The following is a 17,537-nucleotide window of genomic DNA, read 5'->3' as shown; positions in this document are numbered from 1 at the left end:
TGGTGTCAAGTATATGACTTGAATTTTGGTAGGCTGTTTCCACCACAAAAACCTAGCCATCCAAGCTAGCTTAGTACAAAAAAGTAAAATTAAAATATAGTTTTTTAGGATAAAATAATAGTTGTTCTCAAAAGAAATTTCGGAAACAATTCAAATCCAACCTACTTCCTTTTTGACGTGTAATCCACGATTGTTAGGAGGACAGTGGTATCCCCATCCCACCAGGTTTCAAATCCTAAACTTGACATTGGTGCTCGCATTATTGCTAAATTTATTTCAGGCTCCTAGCAATGTTCGTTCTGCGGGAGGAGACGTTCCCGTTGTTTGCGAGACGCTTGTGGTGACTTCGTAAAATCTTAATGCTACGCCGGCTTGTCTCAAAGGTGCTCATATGTGTAGGGTGTGCGTGCATTATAGCGATAAGTATATGCTCGTGTATGTAAGCAACTTTGATTCTACCATGTTAAAAACAACATTTTTTTGAGTTTTTTTCCGCAACCTTTTTATTTTGGCAAACTTTTGGAGGGGTATAGACTTTTTTTTTTGAGAAATTTGAGGGGTATAGGCTTATAGCCGTATAGAGCAGGAAAAGGTACCAGGCCTGCCATAGACTCAGGGTAACCGCGAGCCCGTGACCCCTCGGCCCCAGCAGTCAGACCCAACGGGAAGGGTGCGCACCGCATAGGGAAGCGCGCGACAAGAAAGCCCTCCCCGACCATTACTCCTGCCTGCTGCTCGCGCACCCCGACATTTCCCAAAACCCGACACCACTTCCTCCCCTGCCTATCGGCCTCTGTCTCTCCGACTCGCGGGCCGGAGAGGCCGCAAAACCCTAGCTCCGCTCCGGCGCCGCGCCGTCGTGATGCATCGGCTGCTGGCGAGCTCGGTCGTGGCCGCCGCGCCGCGGTTGCTCCCCGTCGCCGACTCGATCCTCCGGCGCCGCCGCTCGTGCCGTTCCCCGCTCCCCATCCTGTGAGCTTCCTCACTCCTTGCCGCGAATATTTTGTGGCGTGTGGGGTTCTGTTGATTTTTTTTTCTGTTGGTATGGATATTGCCGGAGCGTGGGACACCGGCATTGGTGTGGATTTTAGAGTGCGGCCTACCGGCACCCGCGGGGGCCGGGGGAATAAGTTTTTGAATTTTTTAAAACTCCGTGGACATTTTAAACGCATCCTGTCTCTGGATAAACCTTTTCGAAATCCGTCAACACCAACCTCGTCGCTGTTTGTACCATATACTATTGTTAACAAGATGATGCGGAAAAGAGTATCTGTGTCCAGGCTAGGACCACTGGCTTAAGATTTGCACTTAAAAATTGGCTTAAAAATTGGTCATACATTAGTTGATTATAAGCTCTATCCCGAAGTTCCTATCTAGGTAGCCTATTCGTATTAAGAACTCAAGTTTAAATGCTGAGATTTTAATAGCCAACAGAAGGTCATTGGCAGAGGATGCTTTTGTGATTTTTCACGAAACGCACACAGATATGCAACTGGCAGTGTGTGCTGCACTGCGCCACAAGCTTAGTTATCGGGGATGAAACCAGTGAGCACCGAGCGTTGACGAGCGACGTAATGTTGAACATATATGTCCTGGAAAATCCAGTCATGTTAAGATAAAACAATTCTGTGATATCACTCAGCAATACAAGTAATGTCACCAATATGAGCCAGTTCAATTTCAGCTGAGCAAACTTTGAAGGATACACGGAACGGAGTGATCAAAGAATTTGTTGCATATAAATTATTGCACTATGTACATGCACCTATTTTTGCTGAAGATTAAAGTGCTTTGATGTGCTTTTTGATCAAAGTTGATAATAATCTGGCGTATTTAGAGTTTTAGATTGCTTTCTTAATCTTGATGACTGTCTCAACTCCAGGTTATTCAACAGGTCTTGGTCCAAACCAAGGAAGGTTTCACGGAGCATTTCGATGGTGTCTAGTAAGGTGAACAAACAGGGGAATCTCTGCAACGAAGGCATGCTGTCTCATATTATGTGGTGGAAAGAGGTGCTTGCAAACATTTGGCTTCTCTGGTTCTGAGGTGTTTTTCACTTCCATGTTTCGACGCTGATGCTTCTGTTTTGTCACTCTCGTTTTCTTATTTATTGTTTCCAGAGAATGGAGAGCTGCAGGAAACCATCATCCGTGCAATTGACTCAGAGGCTCGTGTATTCGAACATATTAGGGTTGGATCCAACTTTAAGGAATGGAAGGTGAATCAGATGCTTGACACATCCTGAACATAATTATGCAACGGTCATATCTCATATGGTCAAACAAATTGTTATTTTTTTTTAAATACACCTTGTTTTAAGTGGTTAACATGATATTTATACTGCTTCCTGACTCTCTGTGGATTGCTCCGTCCTTTTGGTTCTCTTATTTGTATTAGAGTTTGCATGTTCTTATCTTTACCTTGTTATCGTAGACATTTAACAGAAATCATGGTAGAATTTTTGTCTCAAGAAGACAAACCTATCTAGCCAGCCCCGAGAAGTTTGCTGTGATTTTGTATCATCAGTAGCTAGTAGTTAGTACCTTCCTTGCAGGGATAGTTTTCCCTTGCTTATATCAAAATTTTCCTGGTGAAATCAGATCCATTTTCATGCTATTTTCTTTGTCATGTTGATAAGTTGCCATGATCCTTTGCAGCTTAAAGGATGGAACCCTGAACATGGAGATGTTACAATTCAAATCGAAGTTTCCTCGCGAGGTCCTACTTTGCAGAGTATGCTACTACTCCATCCTAATAAATCCGTATGCTCGATCATCTAATGGGAGAAATATGGAACTATGTTGGGCCACCTTTCCTCATCGGCTACTTTTTGGGTGAATTGGTTTGTGCATGAAATCAGTATGATATCATGGTTGAAGGGTCCTGCGGTGTATACGTGGCTGCTGCTATATTAAGAAAAATAATTGCGACCATTACAAGTCCCTGTCTTAGTCCTGGAAGCCTGGTTCATAGACGTGTGGGAAGATGTTGAAGTATATTGAGTACCATTTTTCAATAGCTTAAGTTTTTTGGTGGTCTGTTTAGTTTATGAAACTCAATACCTCTAACTCTAATCCATATAGTTACTCAGGAAAGGAAAACAATGCTAAAAGTTATCAAAACCCTTTGCTTATATCTTGAGATCTCTCTTTTTTTACATCCTTATATCTTAAGATCTCTTTTTTTACATCCTTATATCTTGAGATCTCTATGACATTTACATGTGATGATGTTTTTTCCGAAAAGGAGGTTATCCCCCGGCCTCTGTATCAGAATGATGCATACAGCTATATTATTGATAAGCAAAATGTTTAGCAAAAGTCTTCAGGTCTCAAAAGTAAAAAGGTTCACAAAGAGCATAAGCAAAACAACAGGATAGCCACAACCGGCAGGCAAAAACAGATAGGAAACTAAACACCTATCCTATTACATGACCGCCATCCAAACCGGTTGAAGATAGCCCGTGCTACCGTCTCCCATCGGATAGATCCAGTAACCAAACGCTCCCTGGCCTCCGTCGGAGTGAGTAGCGACCACATACGGATTAGTGTAGTGGCCCGGAAGATAACCTGCAAGAAATGAATATTTGTTGTTCTGTTAAAAACCAAATCGTTTCTGCAGTTCCAAACCGCCCATAATAAAACACATACTCCTACATGGATATGTCTTGCTGTTTCTGAATCTATCCCATCTAGCCACGTCCCAAATAACGTGTTGATAGTATTCGGAGGAGTAATATTAAATGCTATGTGGACCGACCGCCACAATTTTTTTGCCAATGGGCAGTCAAGAAAGAGGTGCTTGATGGATTCATCACTATCACAGAAACTACATCTTGTAGATCCTGTCCAGTTGCGTTTTGCCAAATTGTCCTTAGTTAGAATGACTTGTTTATGGACAAACCACATAAACACTTTAATTTTTAAAGGTACTTTGACTTTCCAAACATGTTTTGAATGAGGAATAGAGTTAAGAGTTGATAACATCCAAATACATGGATTTAACCGAAAACTCTCCATTCTTAGTTAGTTTCCAGTGCAACTGATCGGGCTGTTGAGATAGGTGAACATCCATCAATCTTCTCACAAGATGGAGCCAAACTTCCCAACAGTTTCCCGCTAACGTCCTCCTGAATTGAATATTAAGAGGATTGGACTGTAATACTGTTGCAACGTAAGTGTCTCTTCGCTGAACAATATTATAGAGAGGGATATTGGAGTGCAAGGGGCGTCTCCCCTAGCCATGTATCCTCCCAGAATCTCATGGTAGTACCGTTTCCAACTACAAATTTTGTCCTATTAAAAAAAACTGATTTCACTCTCATCAGTCCTTTCCAAAAAGGCGAATCAGTCGGCCTTACCATCACCTGGGATAAGGTTTTGGATTGAAGGTACTTATTACGCAGAATCTGGGCCCATGTGGCATCCGTCTCTACAGATAGCTTATGCAGCCACTTGCTGAGAAGACATCTGTTCTTCACCTCTAAATTTTCAATGCCGAGACCCCCTTGGTCTTTCGGCCTACAAATGATATCCCATTTAGCGAGTCTGTACTTTCGTTTTAATTTGTCACTCTGCCAGAAGAAGCGCGATCGATAGAAATCTAGCCTTTTCTGGACTCCAACTGGTACCTCAAAAAAGGACAAGAGAAACATAGGCATACTCGTGAGAACCGAATTAATGAGAATTAGTCGGCCTCCGTATGACATAAGCTTGCCCTTCCAGCAGCTTAGTTTTTTTTCAAATCGATCCTCAATGCACTTCCATTCTTTGTTGGAAAGCTTGCGATGGTGGATTGGTATACCCAAATACGTGAAGGGTAAAGACCCCAATTCGCACCCGAACAACTGTTTGTAAGCTTCTTGTTCGTCTTTAGCTCTTCCAAAGCAGAACAATTCACTTTTATGGAAGTTAATCTTTAATCCCGACAGTTGTTCGAACATGCATAACACAAGCTTCATGTCCCTCGCTTTTGCCAAATCATGCTCCATGAATGATGTGCTTTGTGCATTTCTTATAAATCTTTGATATGTCACATGCCTGTAATGGATGCTTAGTTTGTAAGCAGTGATGCATAAAAGATAAAGATCCTAGTTGTTTCTCTAGTTTCATAATCCACACCGGACACTGATTCAACCGGGAGTACGGGAATTGGTGCCTGTGCCGGCCTGGTTTTGTTCAAGAACTGTCACACATGTGTACCAATCTTAACTGGCCACAACATGGTCTAAATCTGGCTTCACACAAAATTGCGTGCTAGTTGGACGAACACTCTTGCTTGGGTGAAAAATGTTTCGCATGCTCTTGGATTCTGAACCTAGAATTTCTTAAAGTTATCATGTGTGACTTTCCTCCTTTGGAGGTAAAATATGCTTACATAACCTAGACTTATCTCCATTATACCACAAGCTCAACTGTTTTATTATATTTTGCTAAACCATCAGTTGGGTCTTTGAACTTGCGCTTTGAGTGTGAAAACCGCTGAGCCACTGGGTCGATCATTGGTCTGGTTTAAGACTACGCACGTTTTGTTAAATGCCCCTATCTAGATTCCCACTTAGCCAACTGGATTCACTTTCACCATATTATGAAAAATAATGCTCATATATTTTGTATTCTCTCTATTATATTCTGATTCTCCTCCCCAGACCAAGTTGGATACTCACCTAAGCTCGCCTCTTGTTCAGGTAGGAGATTTCTACGAAGCCATTGGGTTTGATGCCTGCATTCTTGTAGAGCATGCGGGCTTAAATCCTTTTGGAGGCTTGCGTTCTGACAGTATCCCAAAAGCTGGATGTCCAATCATGGTATGCTGTTACATAAAATTGTTTATGCTATATACTTAGTATGCTTAGATGACCATCACTACTGAGCTGCTTAGAGAATCATCAAATTCTTGCATCAGTATGTAAACAAAGTATCATGAAGGAATCTGAGAATATGAAACATTGTATTTCTATAGTGAGCAGATGTTACATTTTACTTAGATTTATGAAGAGACAGCACATAGGTATTAATCTATTTGACATCTAGTGGTGCTCCTTTTGCGTGCATGATTTAAGTTTTAGCCGAATAATCAGCATCCCGTAGGATATCTTATTTCACCTTTTTTTCCCCAGCTAAATATAATAAACATAGACAACTTATTGTCTAAATCCTTCACTGGCATCTCATCGTTCTCAAAATTTTGATGCTCCTCAATATGGCTCATATCTCATCTAAGCAAACATGCAATATCTATAGTTACCCCTCAAGCTAAGAGATATGAAGAAATTTTGAATCTGATGTAGTTAATATTCAATTCATAGGCATCTCATCGTTCTCAAAATTTTGATGCTCCTCAATATGGCTCATATCTCATCTAAGCAAACATGCAATATCTATAGTTACCCCTCAAGCTAAGAGATATGAAGAAATTTTGAATCTGATGTAGTTAATATTCAATTCATAGGTTAATGTTTTCTTGAGTACGCATGTCACATGAGCAAGTAGCTTTGCAGAATTTGCGAGTACAGTTCTTATTTAATTCAGATGTTAATGTTCTCTTGCAAATAGTATGGCATGAGCAATTTCCTTTGCAGAATTTGCGGCAAACATTGGATGATTTGACTCGGTGTGGTTATTCTGTGGTATGGTTTCAACTCATTGCTTATTTGCTTGATACATTGTATTGATAGAAACAAGTTGTATGCTGTTATATAGGAATATGTATGTAACTCCGAGGTCTAAAACCAATGTTCAACATATTGGATAAGCCACAAGTTCAATGAACCACAGGAAATGACATTTGGGAGCTGTATTGAGTAGTGGGTCTGGCTGAATCTCGTTGAACACTGGCATCAAGCTTAAATGGTGTAAAAATTGAATGCCTGTAATACAGATGAATTATGCTATTAGTTTTTATTGACATTGCATCCCTGAACTGATCATCAGGCTGGACTGAAATTTCTGGTCACATGAGCAGCACAGGCTTTTTGTACTTCCTCTGATCTAGTATATTACTTGTCGCTGACTTAGTACAACTTTACATGAATTGCTCACATGATACTGCATCGAGTAAGAATGTCTTTTCCTGGTCTTTCTTTACCGCGGGGATTTGATAGATAATGTTGGTCAAGTGTGTGTAATGTGACACTTACATTTTGCTCTTTTATGATCAAGTACCAGATCATGCTTTGTGAACTATAGCAATAAGTTGAATGTCTTCACCATTCATATACCTATCACTTTAGGCATGCGTGATGCATTTAACTACTCAATTTCCTGGCGCTAACCTTTTAGTGACGTTACACATTATTGTTGTCTTTTATTTTTGCCCTGCAGTGCATAGTTGAGGAAATTCAAGGCCCAACTCAAGCCCGTGCTCGGAAAGGTCGATTTATTTCTGGGTAATTGCATAATGATGTAACCGATTCGAGAACTTCTGCTTATAACTTGGTTCCTTCGTGTGGGTTTATTGGGTCTCCTCGTATTTTATGTCAAACACTATACGACTAACAAAATATGATTTATATGCTACAAAAATTATGTCATTGGATTATTATTCGAAAGAGGATGTACACATTTTTTTGGCATATAACTTGTATCTTGTTAGTTATTAAATTTATGGTCAAAATTTGACTCTACATACAAGGAGGTCCAATAAACCCAGACGAAGGGAGTATTTAATAGTGAACTGTTGATGTTGTTTGAGAAGTTTACTATTTTACTATGTTGATTGATTATTCTGTGCATTTATTCACGGCCCAACTTCAAAAGTCTTGCATTGTATTCTGTGCATTTATTCACGGCTCATCATAATTAGATTGTTCGTCATAACTTCTTTGACATTTGATGTTGCAAACATGTATGTGCTGTTTTCTAATTTAGTGATGTAGTAGTGTTTATCTCCCTTGAGTCTGTTTCTTGTTGCATCACCCATCGTTTTGTACAATATGTTTCTACTTTAATAGGTTTCTTTTTGGGATTGTACTGCGGTTGGGATGGGGTCTAAGAACTAGCATGTTACATTTGATGGCTTGCGATTACTTCAGTTGATTATTTTAACTTCTACCTTTTGTTACAGCCATGCACATCCTGGTAGCCCTTATGTATTTGGGCTTGCTGAAGTAGACCATGATCTTGAGTTTCCCGACCCAATGCCGGTAGTTGGTACGTTATACTTCCATAACTCTAGATAACTATATTGTTATTCTTTTCTTTTCCGCTGTAAATAGACCACTATTAAACTTGCGATATGTTTGTTTCCTAAAATTTCATGTGCAGCTCGGTGTGCTTTACGTTGAGAGTTTGATAGTAAATGAGATCTGCATGGAGTTTCGTTCGTGAACGGTCAAGTAAATTAGATGATATGAATGTTGAACATCGTCTTAGTTATTACCCTTAAATCTTGAAACAATACTCTTCCAGTTGTATTATGTATAAGGTTTTACGTTTGTATTAGACGAGAGCTCGGGGGTAAATAGGAAGTTATGGAGACAAACCTTGGAATCGAAAAGGTTTAGGCTTAGTAGAACTAAAACCAAGTACATGATGTGCGGTTTCAGTACTACTAGGTGTGAGGAGGAGGAGGTTAGCCTTGATGGCCAGGTGGTACCCCAGAAGGACACCTTTCGGTATTTGGGGTCAATGCTGCAGGAGGATGGGGGTATTGATGAAGATGTGAACCATCGAATGAAAGCTGGATGGATGAAGTGGCGCCAAGCTTCTGGCATTCTCTGTGACAAGAGAGTGCCACAAAAGCTAAAAGGCAAGTTCTACAGGATGGCGGTTTGACCCGCAATGTTTTATGGCGCTGAGTGTTGGCCGACTAAAAGGCGACATGTTCAACAGTTAGGTGTGGCAGAGATGCGTATGTTGAGATGGATGTGTGGCCACACGAGGAAGGGTCGAGTCTGGAATGATGATATACGAGATAGAGTTGGGGTAGCACCAATTGAAGAGAAGCTTGACCAACATCGTCTGAGATGGTTTGGGCATATTCAGCGCAGGCCTCCAGAAGCTCCAGTGCATAGCGGATGGCTAAAGCTGCAGGAGGATGGGGGTATTGATGAAGATGTGAATCATCGAATCAAAGCCGGATGGATGAAGTGGCGCCAAGCTTCTGGCATTCTTTGTGACAAGAGAGTGCCACAAAAGATAAAAGGCAAGTTCTACAGGACGGCGGTTTGACCCGCAATGTTGTATGGCGCTGAGTGTTGGCCGACTAAAAGGCGATATGTTCAACAGTTAGGTGTGGCGGAGATGCGTATGTTGAGATGGATGTGTGGCCACACGAGGAAGGATCGAGTCCGGAATGATGATATACGAGATAGAGTTGGGGTAGCACCAATTGAAGAGAAGCTTGACCAACATCATCTGAGATGGTTTGGGCATATTCAGCGCAGGCCTCTAGAAGCTCCAGTGCATAGCGGACGGCTAAAGCGTGCGGAGAATGTCAAGAGAGGGCGGGGTAGACCGAATTTGACATGGGAGGAGTCTGTTAAGAGAGACCTGAAGGATTGGAGTATCACCAAAGAGCTAGCTATGGACAGGGGTGCGTGGAAGCTTGCTATCCATGTGCCAGAGCCATGAGTTGGTTGCGAGATCTTATGGGTTTCACCTCTAGTCTACCCCAACTTGTTTGGGACTAAAGGCTTTGTTGTTGTTGTTGTTGTTGTTGTTGTTGTTTATTAGACGAGAGCTCGGGTAGCAGCTATGATGTAGAAACCTGCAACTTTCAAGGTGCTATGTGCTGTGAGCTACTACTCCATCTGCCCAGAAATATAAAGGACAGACCCAGTGCTAGAACCTCCCACACCTGGTGGGGTCTGGGGAAGGATTATACGAGGCAAGCCTATCTCGTATATCATCATTCCGGACTCGACCCTTCCTCGTGTGGCCACACATCCATCTCAACATACGCATCTCCGCCACACCTAACTGTTGAACATGTCCCCTGCACAGTGCAATGCAGAGAGGCTGCGTCGAACCCAGAACCTCTTGGCACAAGTCCTTCATCTGCCCAGAAATATAAGGCACATTATTATGCATGCACTCAACATTTTAAAACTTTGACAACTAGTACGTGTATAAGTATATGGATTGAGCATGCGACAATTATTGTGTCGTCTTGAAATATTTTATGTTAATAATTGCATTTTACTATTTTAGGCATAACATTACTAGTCAAAACGGTACATGTCTTACATTTCTGGGCAGAAGGAGGATGTGACTATTAATTTTTTATAAGTCTTGCAATACTTTATCATTTACGTGTATTCTTGACTTTTGCATTTCCCGGTTATTAATTAATGAATTCCATAAGACGCTCTGCTCTAGTTCCAGCATGGAAGTATTGCACATTCTGATGTTCTTATTTATCAGGGATTTCACGCTCGGCGAAAGGCTATTGCTTGATTTCTGTGCTAGAAACCATGAAAACTTATTCAGCTGAGGAGGGCCTAACAGAGGAAGCCATAGTCACTAAGCTGCGTATATGCCGTTATCATCATTTATACCTTCACAGTTCTCTGAGGAATAATTCTTCAGGTTTGTATTTATAAATTGCTTCTACCATTACTTTATGTGTTTGATGATCCTGGCATGATTTCTCGGGAACCTGGAAACCAGAAAGTTGTATCTTATGTTGTTATCATTATCATCTGTTTATTTTATAATATATCACAGCTAAGATTTTGACACTAACACTTTTTTTCCCGAACACGCACCAAAATAATTTTGTATTAGAAACCGAAAAATCTAAACAAGCCTATAAAAGGAAGGCAAACGGACAAAACTTGGCTGCATTTAGATTTTTTTTTCTCTTGAGAAAGCACAAAGAGACTTACTTTTCTTTCCATCGAAAAGATAGAGTTTATGTTACAATCCTCCTAGGAGAGGTACAGGGGTGGTGATGAATGCAGGAAATTAATGTACATCCCAGGTCTGGGGCATGGTGTCTCGAAGGCCAGCAGCACCCGCCTTGACCCAGAGCGCCGCCTCGTCCTTGATCTTCGCAACAAGGTTACCCACCGTGGGTTGGGCGCCCTCGAAGACACATTCATTGCGGCGTTTCCAGATCATCGATGGGGTCAGCAAGGACATGGAAGGCTGTTAGCCATGCTAAGCTCATGTCATAGGCTAGTGTACTTTTCTTCTTAAAATAAACATTGCATGGCTGCTGATGTGACACTTCCATGCAGCATGCATGTAGTAGATGGGGACGTGCTGTACGCACGATCTCCGTCGCGTTCTTTCTGTTATTGTTAACCCGGTCAGCGTGGCGCGCTTGTGCATCTGGAGATCGTGGGATGGTGCGGCCAATCCGGATCACAGCGAGCTGGCCGGGGTGGTTAGTCGTTTCAGTTTTGTATCAGAAGGAGATAAAGGGAAAGAGCAGAAAACACTGCATAGTTACCGCAGCACAAAAACCACCGTCTCATCGTGTTCGTCTCTCTCTCTCTCTCTCTCTCTCTCTCTGGCCAGCGACGACAGAGGCGAGGCCCTTGCGCATGGGCTGCGGGGTGCACTGTTTAGCAGCGTGCCACCATTCCATGATGGAAGATTCATGGTTTGGCGGCGCGCAAGGCATGCGAAGCCAGGCAATAATTTCATGCCAAACCTGTCGAGAGAATGGACAGCGGAGCAGCAGGTGGTTCATCATCTCGGTGCTCTGGCAGCAAAGGAGGCATCAGGTGTGGTGTTGCAGTCCTTGGCGTGCCAAGCGGTTGGCGGTCCAACATCTGTCCTGATCGGCGAGCCAGTGCAAAGGAGGCATGAGGTGTGGTGTTGCAGTCCTCGGCGTGCCAGGCGGTCGGCGGTCCAACATCTGTCCTGATCGGCAAGCCAGTGCAAAGGAGGCATGAGGTGTGGTGTTGCAGTCCTCGGCGTGCCAGGCGGTCGGTGGTCCAACATCTGTCTTGATCGGCAAGCCAGTGAAAGAAACGTACCTGCGGGGGCGCCCAGTTCTTCCAAACAAATTTCTAAGGCCTACTATGGATTGAACCCTGGAAGGTGGCCTTGTAGCAGGACTTTGCAGAGTAGGATCCGCTCGTAGTCCATTTCCGGAGGAGTCGATCAGGCTCCATGGTCAGGGTAATGTGCTCGACAGCGTGCCAGAGCCATATATACTGGTCGATCTCGTGGACGCCCAGCATGCCCTCGATGTCATGAACCCAAGCGTTAGCCTGGAGCCCATCAGAAACAGTCCACATCTTCCTCCTGTGTTTGGAGATGCAGCTGCGGCACAGTCTCGCTGATGGAGCAGCCGTTGATCCATCGATCATCCCAGAAAAGGGCCATAGGGCCGTCTCCCAGGTCCATGGAGGTACATGCGAAGAACAGGGCACGCTCATCCGTGGAGAACTGCAGGTCAAGGTTACTCCATGCCCTGTTTTGGTCGGTGTGGCTGAACCACAGCCATCGTAGGCGTGGCGCCAGCCCGGTGTGCTCCAGGTCGGGGATGCCGAGGCCTCCCAGTTCAATTGGACGGCAAGTCCGGTGCCAGTTGACATGGCAGTTGCCGCCATTGGCAGCCTCGCGCCCAGCCAACAAGAACCCTCGTTCGATCTTCTCTAGCTCCTTGATTGTTTTCTTGGGTGGTGCGAAGACCAGCAGCTGGTGCATTGGGATCGCGCAGAGGATGGATTTTAGATCGATTTTTACCATTCAGATACATTGGTACTGCCAATTTCTTGGCAATTAACTATTTATGGAGAATGTTTAACAGTATCTCCATCTTCCTCCATTAGCTTGATCGTGGCTTGACCCATCTGTCTGGGCATTTGCTCCTTTTCAACATTTATCAAAACATTGATGTTTGTTATAAATGTTGCAACCCAAGATGTCCCTACTGTGATTTTAACACAAGAAACTCTATGATAACATTAACAACAACATTGTTTGTGGAGGCATAGTTGTGTTATTAGGATGAGAGAATTGTGATAATGTACCTTGAGTTTTCTAATCTACCTGTTCATGTAATATATTTCATGTCATTTGCTCATGGTGTAGGGACATCTCGTTGGGGAGAATTTGGCGAGGGAGGGCTCTTGTGGGGAGAGTGCAACGGAAAGTCTTTTGACTGGTTTGATGGTTCTCCTATTGACGAACTTTTATGCAAGGTGTATATCTTTTTGTTGATATGCATCGTTGAAAGAATGATCAGCGTTCATTTTGTCTGCACAGTCCATATTTTGTTATCAATTGTTGTTGTTGTGCCATAAGCTGTTCTATATTCTTCTCAATAAGGTTTGGATATTGTTTCATAATTCTTACAGCTAAAAGCTTTCTTTTGTCAAGGTAAGGGAAATATATGGCCTGGACGAGAAAACTAGTTTCCGCAATGTCACTATCTCGTTGGAAGGGAGGCCTCAACCTTTATATCTTGGAACTGCTACTCAAATTGGTATGCAGAAGCGTATTCACTATCGTTTTGATCTTTCTAAAGACCTTTTTAAAGTTTAGGAATCTTATTTCTGAAATTCATGTGCTAACATAGGAGTGATACCAACTGAGGGGATCCCCAGTTTACCAAAAATGCTACTCCCTCCAAATTGTGCCGGGCTTCCATCAATGTAAGTGTTGTTATTTGTTAGATTAACATCACAAAAATGCTTGTGGCACCCAGCTAAAATGATATATTTTAGGCCTCGATCTTGTTATTTTGTATGTTTGTTGGGCCATCATTAGTTAATTAATTCTACTTATGCAATGATTTCATCCCATGCTAGTCATCGTGGTAACTCAGCAAACAGTTGAGTGACCTTTGTGACCTTGTATGCCTATATTGGTTCTGAAATTTCAGTGGTATACAATTTGCCTAAAATATGGGTTACGTGACAAAAGAATGATATCATCAACTCATATGTAAAAGCACGCTCAAGTAATATCACATTTGTGTCATATAGCCAACAACTTTATTGGGTTTAATAGTTAGTCAACCTAAATCTTGCATGCATGGACGCCTTACATGAAGAAACATAGGGAGTACTATTTTCAAACGGAGTTAATAATTCGTTTTGTAATCCTAATTCCTACCACCAATATTACTTGTGAAAATTTTAAGCAGTGAGCTATTGAGTACGATAAGAGACGTCATTTAGGAATTGCTGTATATCTTCCTTTGCAACTGCACTTACTCAAATTGAAAATGTATCACTTTTCGTAGGGATTGCTAAAACTGTATCACTATGCTATGCATTATGTTGTAGTACATGGGACTACATTTATACGAGATACCATCTTTGGGGCATGACCTTTGTAATCCATTTTTTGTGTTTGCTTTACTTCTTGAGGTTGACTTCTTATTATTATGATATGTAGGTATATTAGAGATCTTCTTCTTAATCCTCCATCTTTTGATGTTGCCTCTGCAATTCAAGGTAAAAATCTGTTCAGAGTTGCAGCCATGATCCTTTCATGATGGATTCAGTTCTTGCACTTTTTTACAGTTAAAACTTGAAACTTTGAGTTCACTGTGGAAGATAATATTTATTTGACGGAGCTTGCTTCAGCACTTCTCTTAAAGAAAACTTGCTGAACCTTGAAGCAAAAATTGTTATACATAAGTAGGTTGACATGGCTAATGATGATCGATCATGAGTTATGTAGAGTTGATGAGCCGCTTTAAAATATTACAAAGGTACTGTAACATGAAACTAATTTACTTTCACATATATTAAACCTATAAGGATACTTTTGTCCTTTCACATTTTGTCGATGAGCATATATCAAATGTTTCCCCTTCAAGAAATCTTATCAAACTCCGTGAATTAGCCCTCAGGAGGTAACATGGGATGCTGGTGTTCGCATTTGGCTTGCACCCCGGCAACGGTGCTACCACATTGCTGTGCAGCCATGAGAGCCAACTGAAAATAGTTAAACATATGTCTCTGTGGTCTTGTTGTGGTTGCTGGCCAACATTCAACCATGGAAGAAAAAACGAGGTGGCTGTATCGATGTGGCAGACCACGACAAGAACATTGATCTATTTCTCAAAGTTTGGGTTTACATGCCCGATTTCATAGTTGAGGGTGGCTGTACACCGGGCATTTGTGATACTTAGGGTTGCTTTGGTTGCAGTTCTAAAAGTTGGCATCAGTATGCAATGCATTTTTTTTTGTGTGTGGCAATTTTGCATTTTCCACTTGTCCCAGTTGATCTCTTAAAGGTTTATGATTTGTGATATTTACTACATGTGCTAGAATTTTTTTACTAAATTCTGTAAATCTTACTCTTGCAGAGGCTTGCAGGCTTATGTGCAGCATAACTTGTTCGATTCCAGAATTTACTTGCATACCATCAGCGAAGGTTCCTTCTTAACATTTTAGAGTAAATATGGCAACAATTGAACCATTGGTTATCTAAAGTTTTTTTTTTCTTTTTAATGCATGTTCATGCCAGACGAGTAAATTTGTTATATACTACAGCATAACTCTCAGTAAATTGGTCTCATTTCTCATCTGACTTGATACTTATGTACAATAGTCGATTGGCCAGATGTGTGTGTTAAGTACATGATTTACGTTTTCATTGTTACTGTTAGTTTGAACAATCGGGTGTGGATTCTTTTAGCCCCTTTGAACTGTAATGAATGCATAATTTGTCAATTTATAGGAGAAATGGAACAAAATTCAAAATAGATACTCCCTCCTTCCATCTATATAGGGCCTAACTTTTGAATCTCTCGTACCAAGGCATGTGCGCAGAATGAGGAGCAGATTTTGGGAGTAGTATTTGACCAACCGAATCGCAGGCAAACCAAATTTTGGGTCCCGTGTAAATCTTGCAGGCGGCCTCTTTTAAATGCCTAGCCGCTGGCCTCCCTCACTTAATCCCCCGCATGCAAATTTATCTCTTCCGTTCTCTACATGCATGCCCAATCATAACTCCTCAAATGATGCATGCATTGGCTGAAAGATAGAGCTAGCTGCTCCATTGGAAATATGGTGGCGCTATGCATGCAAGCAAATCAATGTGGCGGCCAGCGCATTTTCACGAGGAATGGACCACACACGACTTGCAAGAGAGAATTAAAAGGGAGACACATCGGTTAGCTCATTTGGCCTTGTATAGATGGAAAAATGAAATTTGGGGTTAGGCCTTATATAGATGGATGGAGGGAGTAGTGGAAGATATTCTACGTTTATTTAGCCAGATGCCCAGACCTGTGCTTAAAAGTACAATTCAAGAATATTGAGTCAAACAAAACTAGCCACACCTTATCACTGTTATTAACAGACTGCTCTGGCTCTTCAAGTGATAACTGGATTTCTAGGAACTCTGCAAAATGGCCTTGGACTTGGTGTTTCTAACTGCTACAAACCTACAGTCTATGTTGACGAATCATTAGATTTATTGTTATTGCACCTTTTGTTTTTCCTTTTGATAATCTTTTTAGTTGGTACTCATCGATTTATATGTTATCTCATTATTCTAATCCATGACTTGCTTTGCAGCAGTTTTTCACTTTATCATGTTGTACTTCAGCTCATTTGTTTGCCTTATATTTATCTAGCAAATTTGATTTTGCAGCTTGTGAGATTACTTGAGTCAAAAGAGGTTAATCACATCGAATTTTGTAGAATAAAAAATGTCCTTGACGAGATTATGTTAATGAATGGAAACACTGAGCTTTCAGCTATCCAGAACAAATTGCTCGAACCTGCTTCGGTGGTTACTGGGTTGAAAGTTGATGCTGATATACTAGTAAGTCTTGTCTGATATTCATGAGTCACAGATGTGCAATATTCATGCATAGTAATATTTCTTGTCAATCATATTTCCCTCTACCTATCATCGATCTGGAATCTCTTTTTATTTTGTTGCAGATTAAAGAATGTAGATTTATTTCCAAACGTATAGGTGAAGTGATATCTTTAGCTGGCGAAAGTGATCAGGCAATAACTTCATCGGAATATATTCCCAAGGAGTTCTTTAATGATATGGAGTCATCTTGGAAGGGGCGTGTGAAAAGGGTCCATGCCGAAGAAGAGTTCGCCAATGTTGATGTCGCTGCTCAGGCATTATCAACAGCGGTATGTTTCAAGCAATGCATTTATTTGTATAAATCGGGCGTTATGCAAAAACAAAAGAGAATTTTTTTTATTACGTTTGTGGACATCTACGTTTATTAAACTTACCCGCATGGAAATATTGTAGTTAGTTCACTTACGAGAATGATACATCTAGGTGAGGGCAGCAGCAGATGCACCGCCAATTTCTGCTCGGTGAAATGGTAGATGCCAAGGAGAAAATGCGTCGCTCCGCTCCCACGCGCTCCTAGCCCAGCCCCCACAAGCCCCGCCGCCGACGAATCCCCGCCGGTAGCCCTCCTCCCCAGCCCCTCCCCTCCCCCCCCTTCGCGCATGGCGTCCCCCTGCGGCAGCTCCGGCGACCTCGACCTCAGCCATGCCGGTTCACAGCGCTGGTTGGAGTCCGACGTCGGGTCTTTGGCGCGGTCCTACAGCGAGGTCGCCAGGACCCCCCCGCGCTCGGCCCCGGCGACCACCCCACCTCCGGCGATGCGCGGTCCCGCTGCACCCAACGCGCGCGCCC

General features: G+C 42.2%; 1 protein-coding gene across 2 annotated transcripts in view; it reads left to right on the top strand.

Moving 5' to 3' along the window:
* Nucleotides 1–724: 724 nt before the first annotated feature.
* Nucleotides 725–17,537, top strand: part of LOC119364842 (DNA mismatch repair protein MSH1, mitochondrial-like) — a 33,953-nt gene continuing 17,140 nt past the window's right edge. Inside the window, exons 1-16 of one of the 2 annotated variants that reach the window (XM_037630399.1) lie at nt 725–972; nt 1,883–2,012; nt 2,121–2,218; nt 2,658–2,733; nt 5,687–5,806; nt 6,581–6,628; nt 7,323–7,387; nt 8,065–8,150; nt 10,365–10,529; nt 12,993–13,102; nt 13,281–13,386; nt 13,480–13,555; nt 14,304–14,362; nt 15,223–15,290; nt 16,515–16,688; nt 16,811–17,017. In XM_037630399.1, coding sequence (XP_037486296.1) covers nt 863–972; nt 1,883–2,012; nt 2,121–2,218; nt 2,658–2,733; nt 5,687–5,806; nt 6,581–6,628; nt 7,323–7,387; nt 8,065–8,150; nt 10,365–10,529; nt 12,993–13,102; nt 13,281–13,386; nt 13,480–13,555; nt 14,304–14,362; nt 15,223–15,290; nt 16,515–16,688; nt 16,811–17,017 — 1,698 coding nt within the window. In that variant the 5' untranslated portion in view covers nt 725–862. Of the gene's footprint in view, nt 973–1,882; nt 2,013–2,120; nt 2,219–2,657; nt 2,734–5,686; nt 5,807–6,580; nt 6,629–7,322; nt 7,388–8,064; nt 8,151–10,364; nt 10,530–12,992; nt 13,103–13,280; nt 13,387–13,479; nt 13,556–14,303; nt 14,363–15,222; nt 15,291–16,514; nt 16,689–16,810; nt 17,018–17,537 lie in introns of those variants that run through there. The other variant, XM_037630400.1, reaches the window with a different exon arrangement.

This window comes from Triticum dicoccoides, chromosome 2B (genome assembly GCF_002162155.2).
Source record: "Triticum dicoccoides isolate Atlit2015 ecotype Zavitan chromosome 2B, WEW_v2.0, whole genome shotgun sequence".
Taxonomy (NCBI): Eukaryota; Viridiplantae; Streptophyta; class Magnoliopsida; order Poales; family Poaceae; genus Triticum; species Triticum dicoccoides.
Note: the sequence above shows the minus strand (reverse complement) of the source record. Positions and strands in the feature narration are given on the sequence as shown.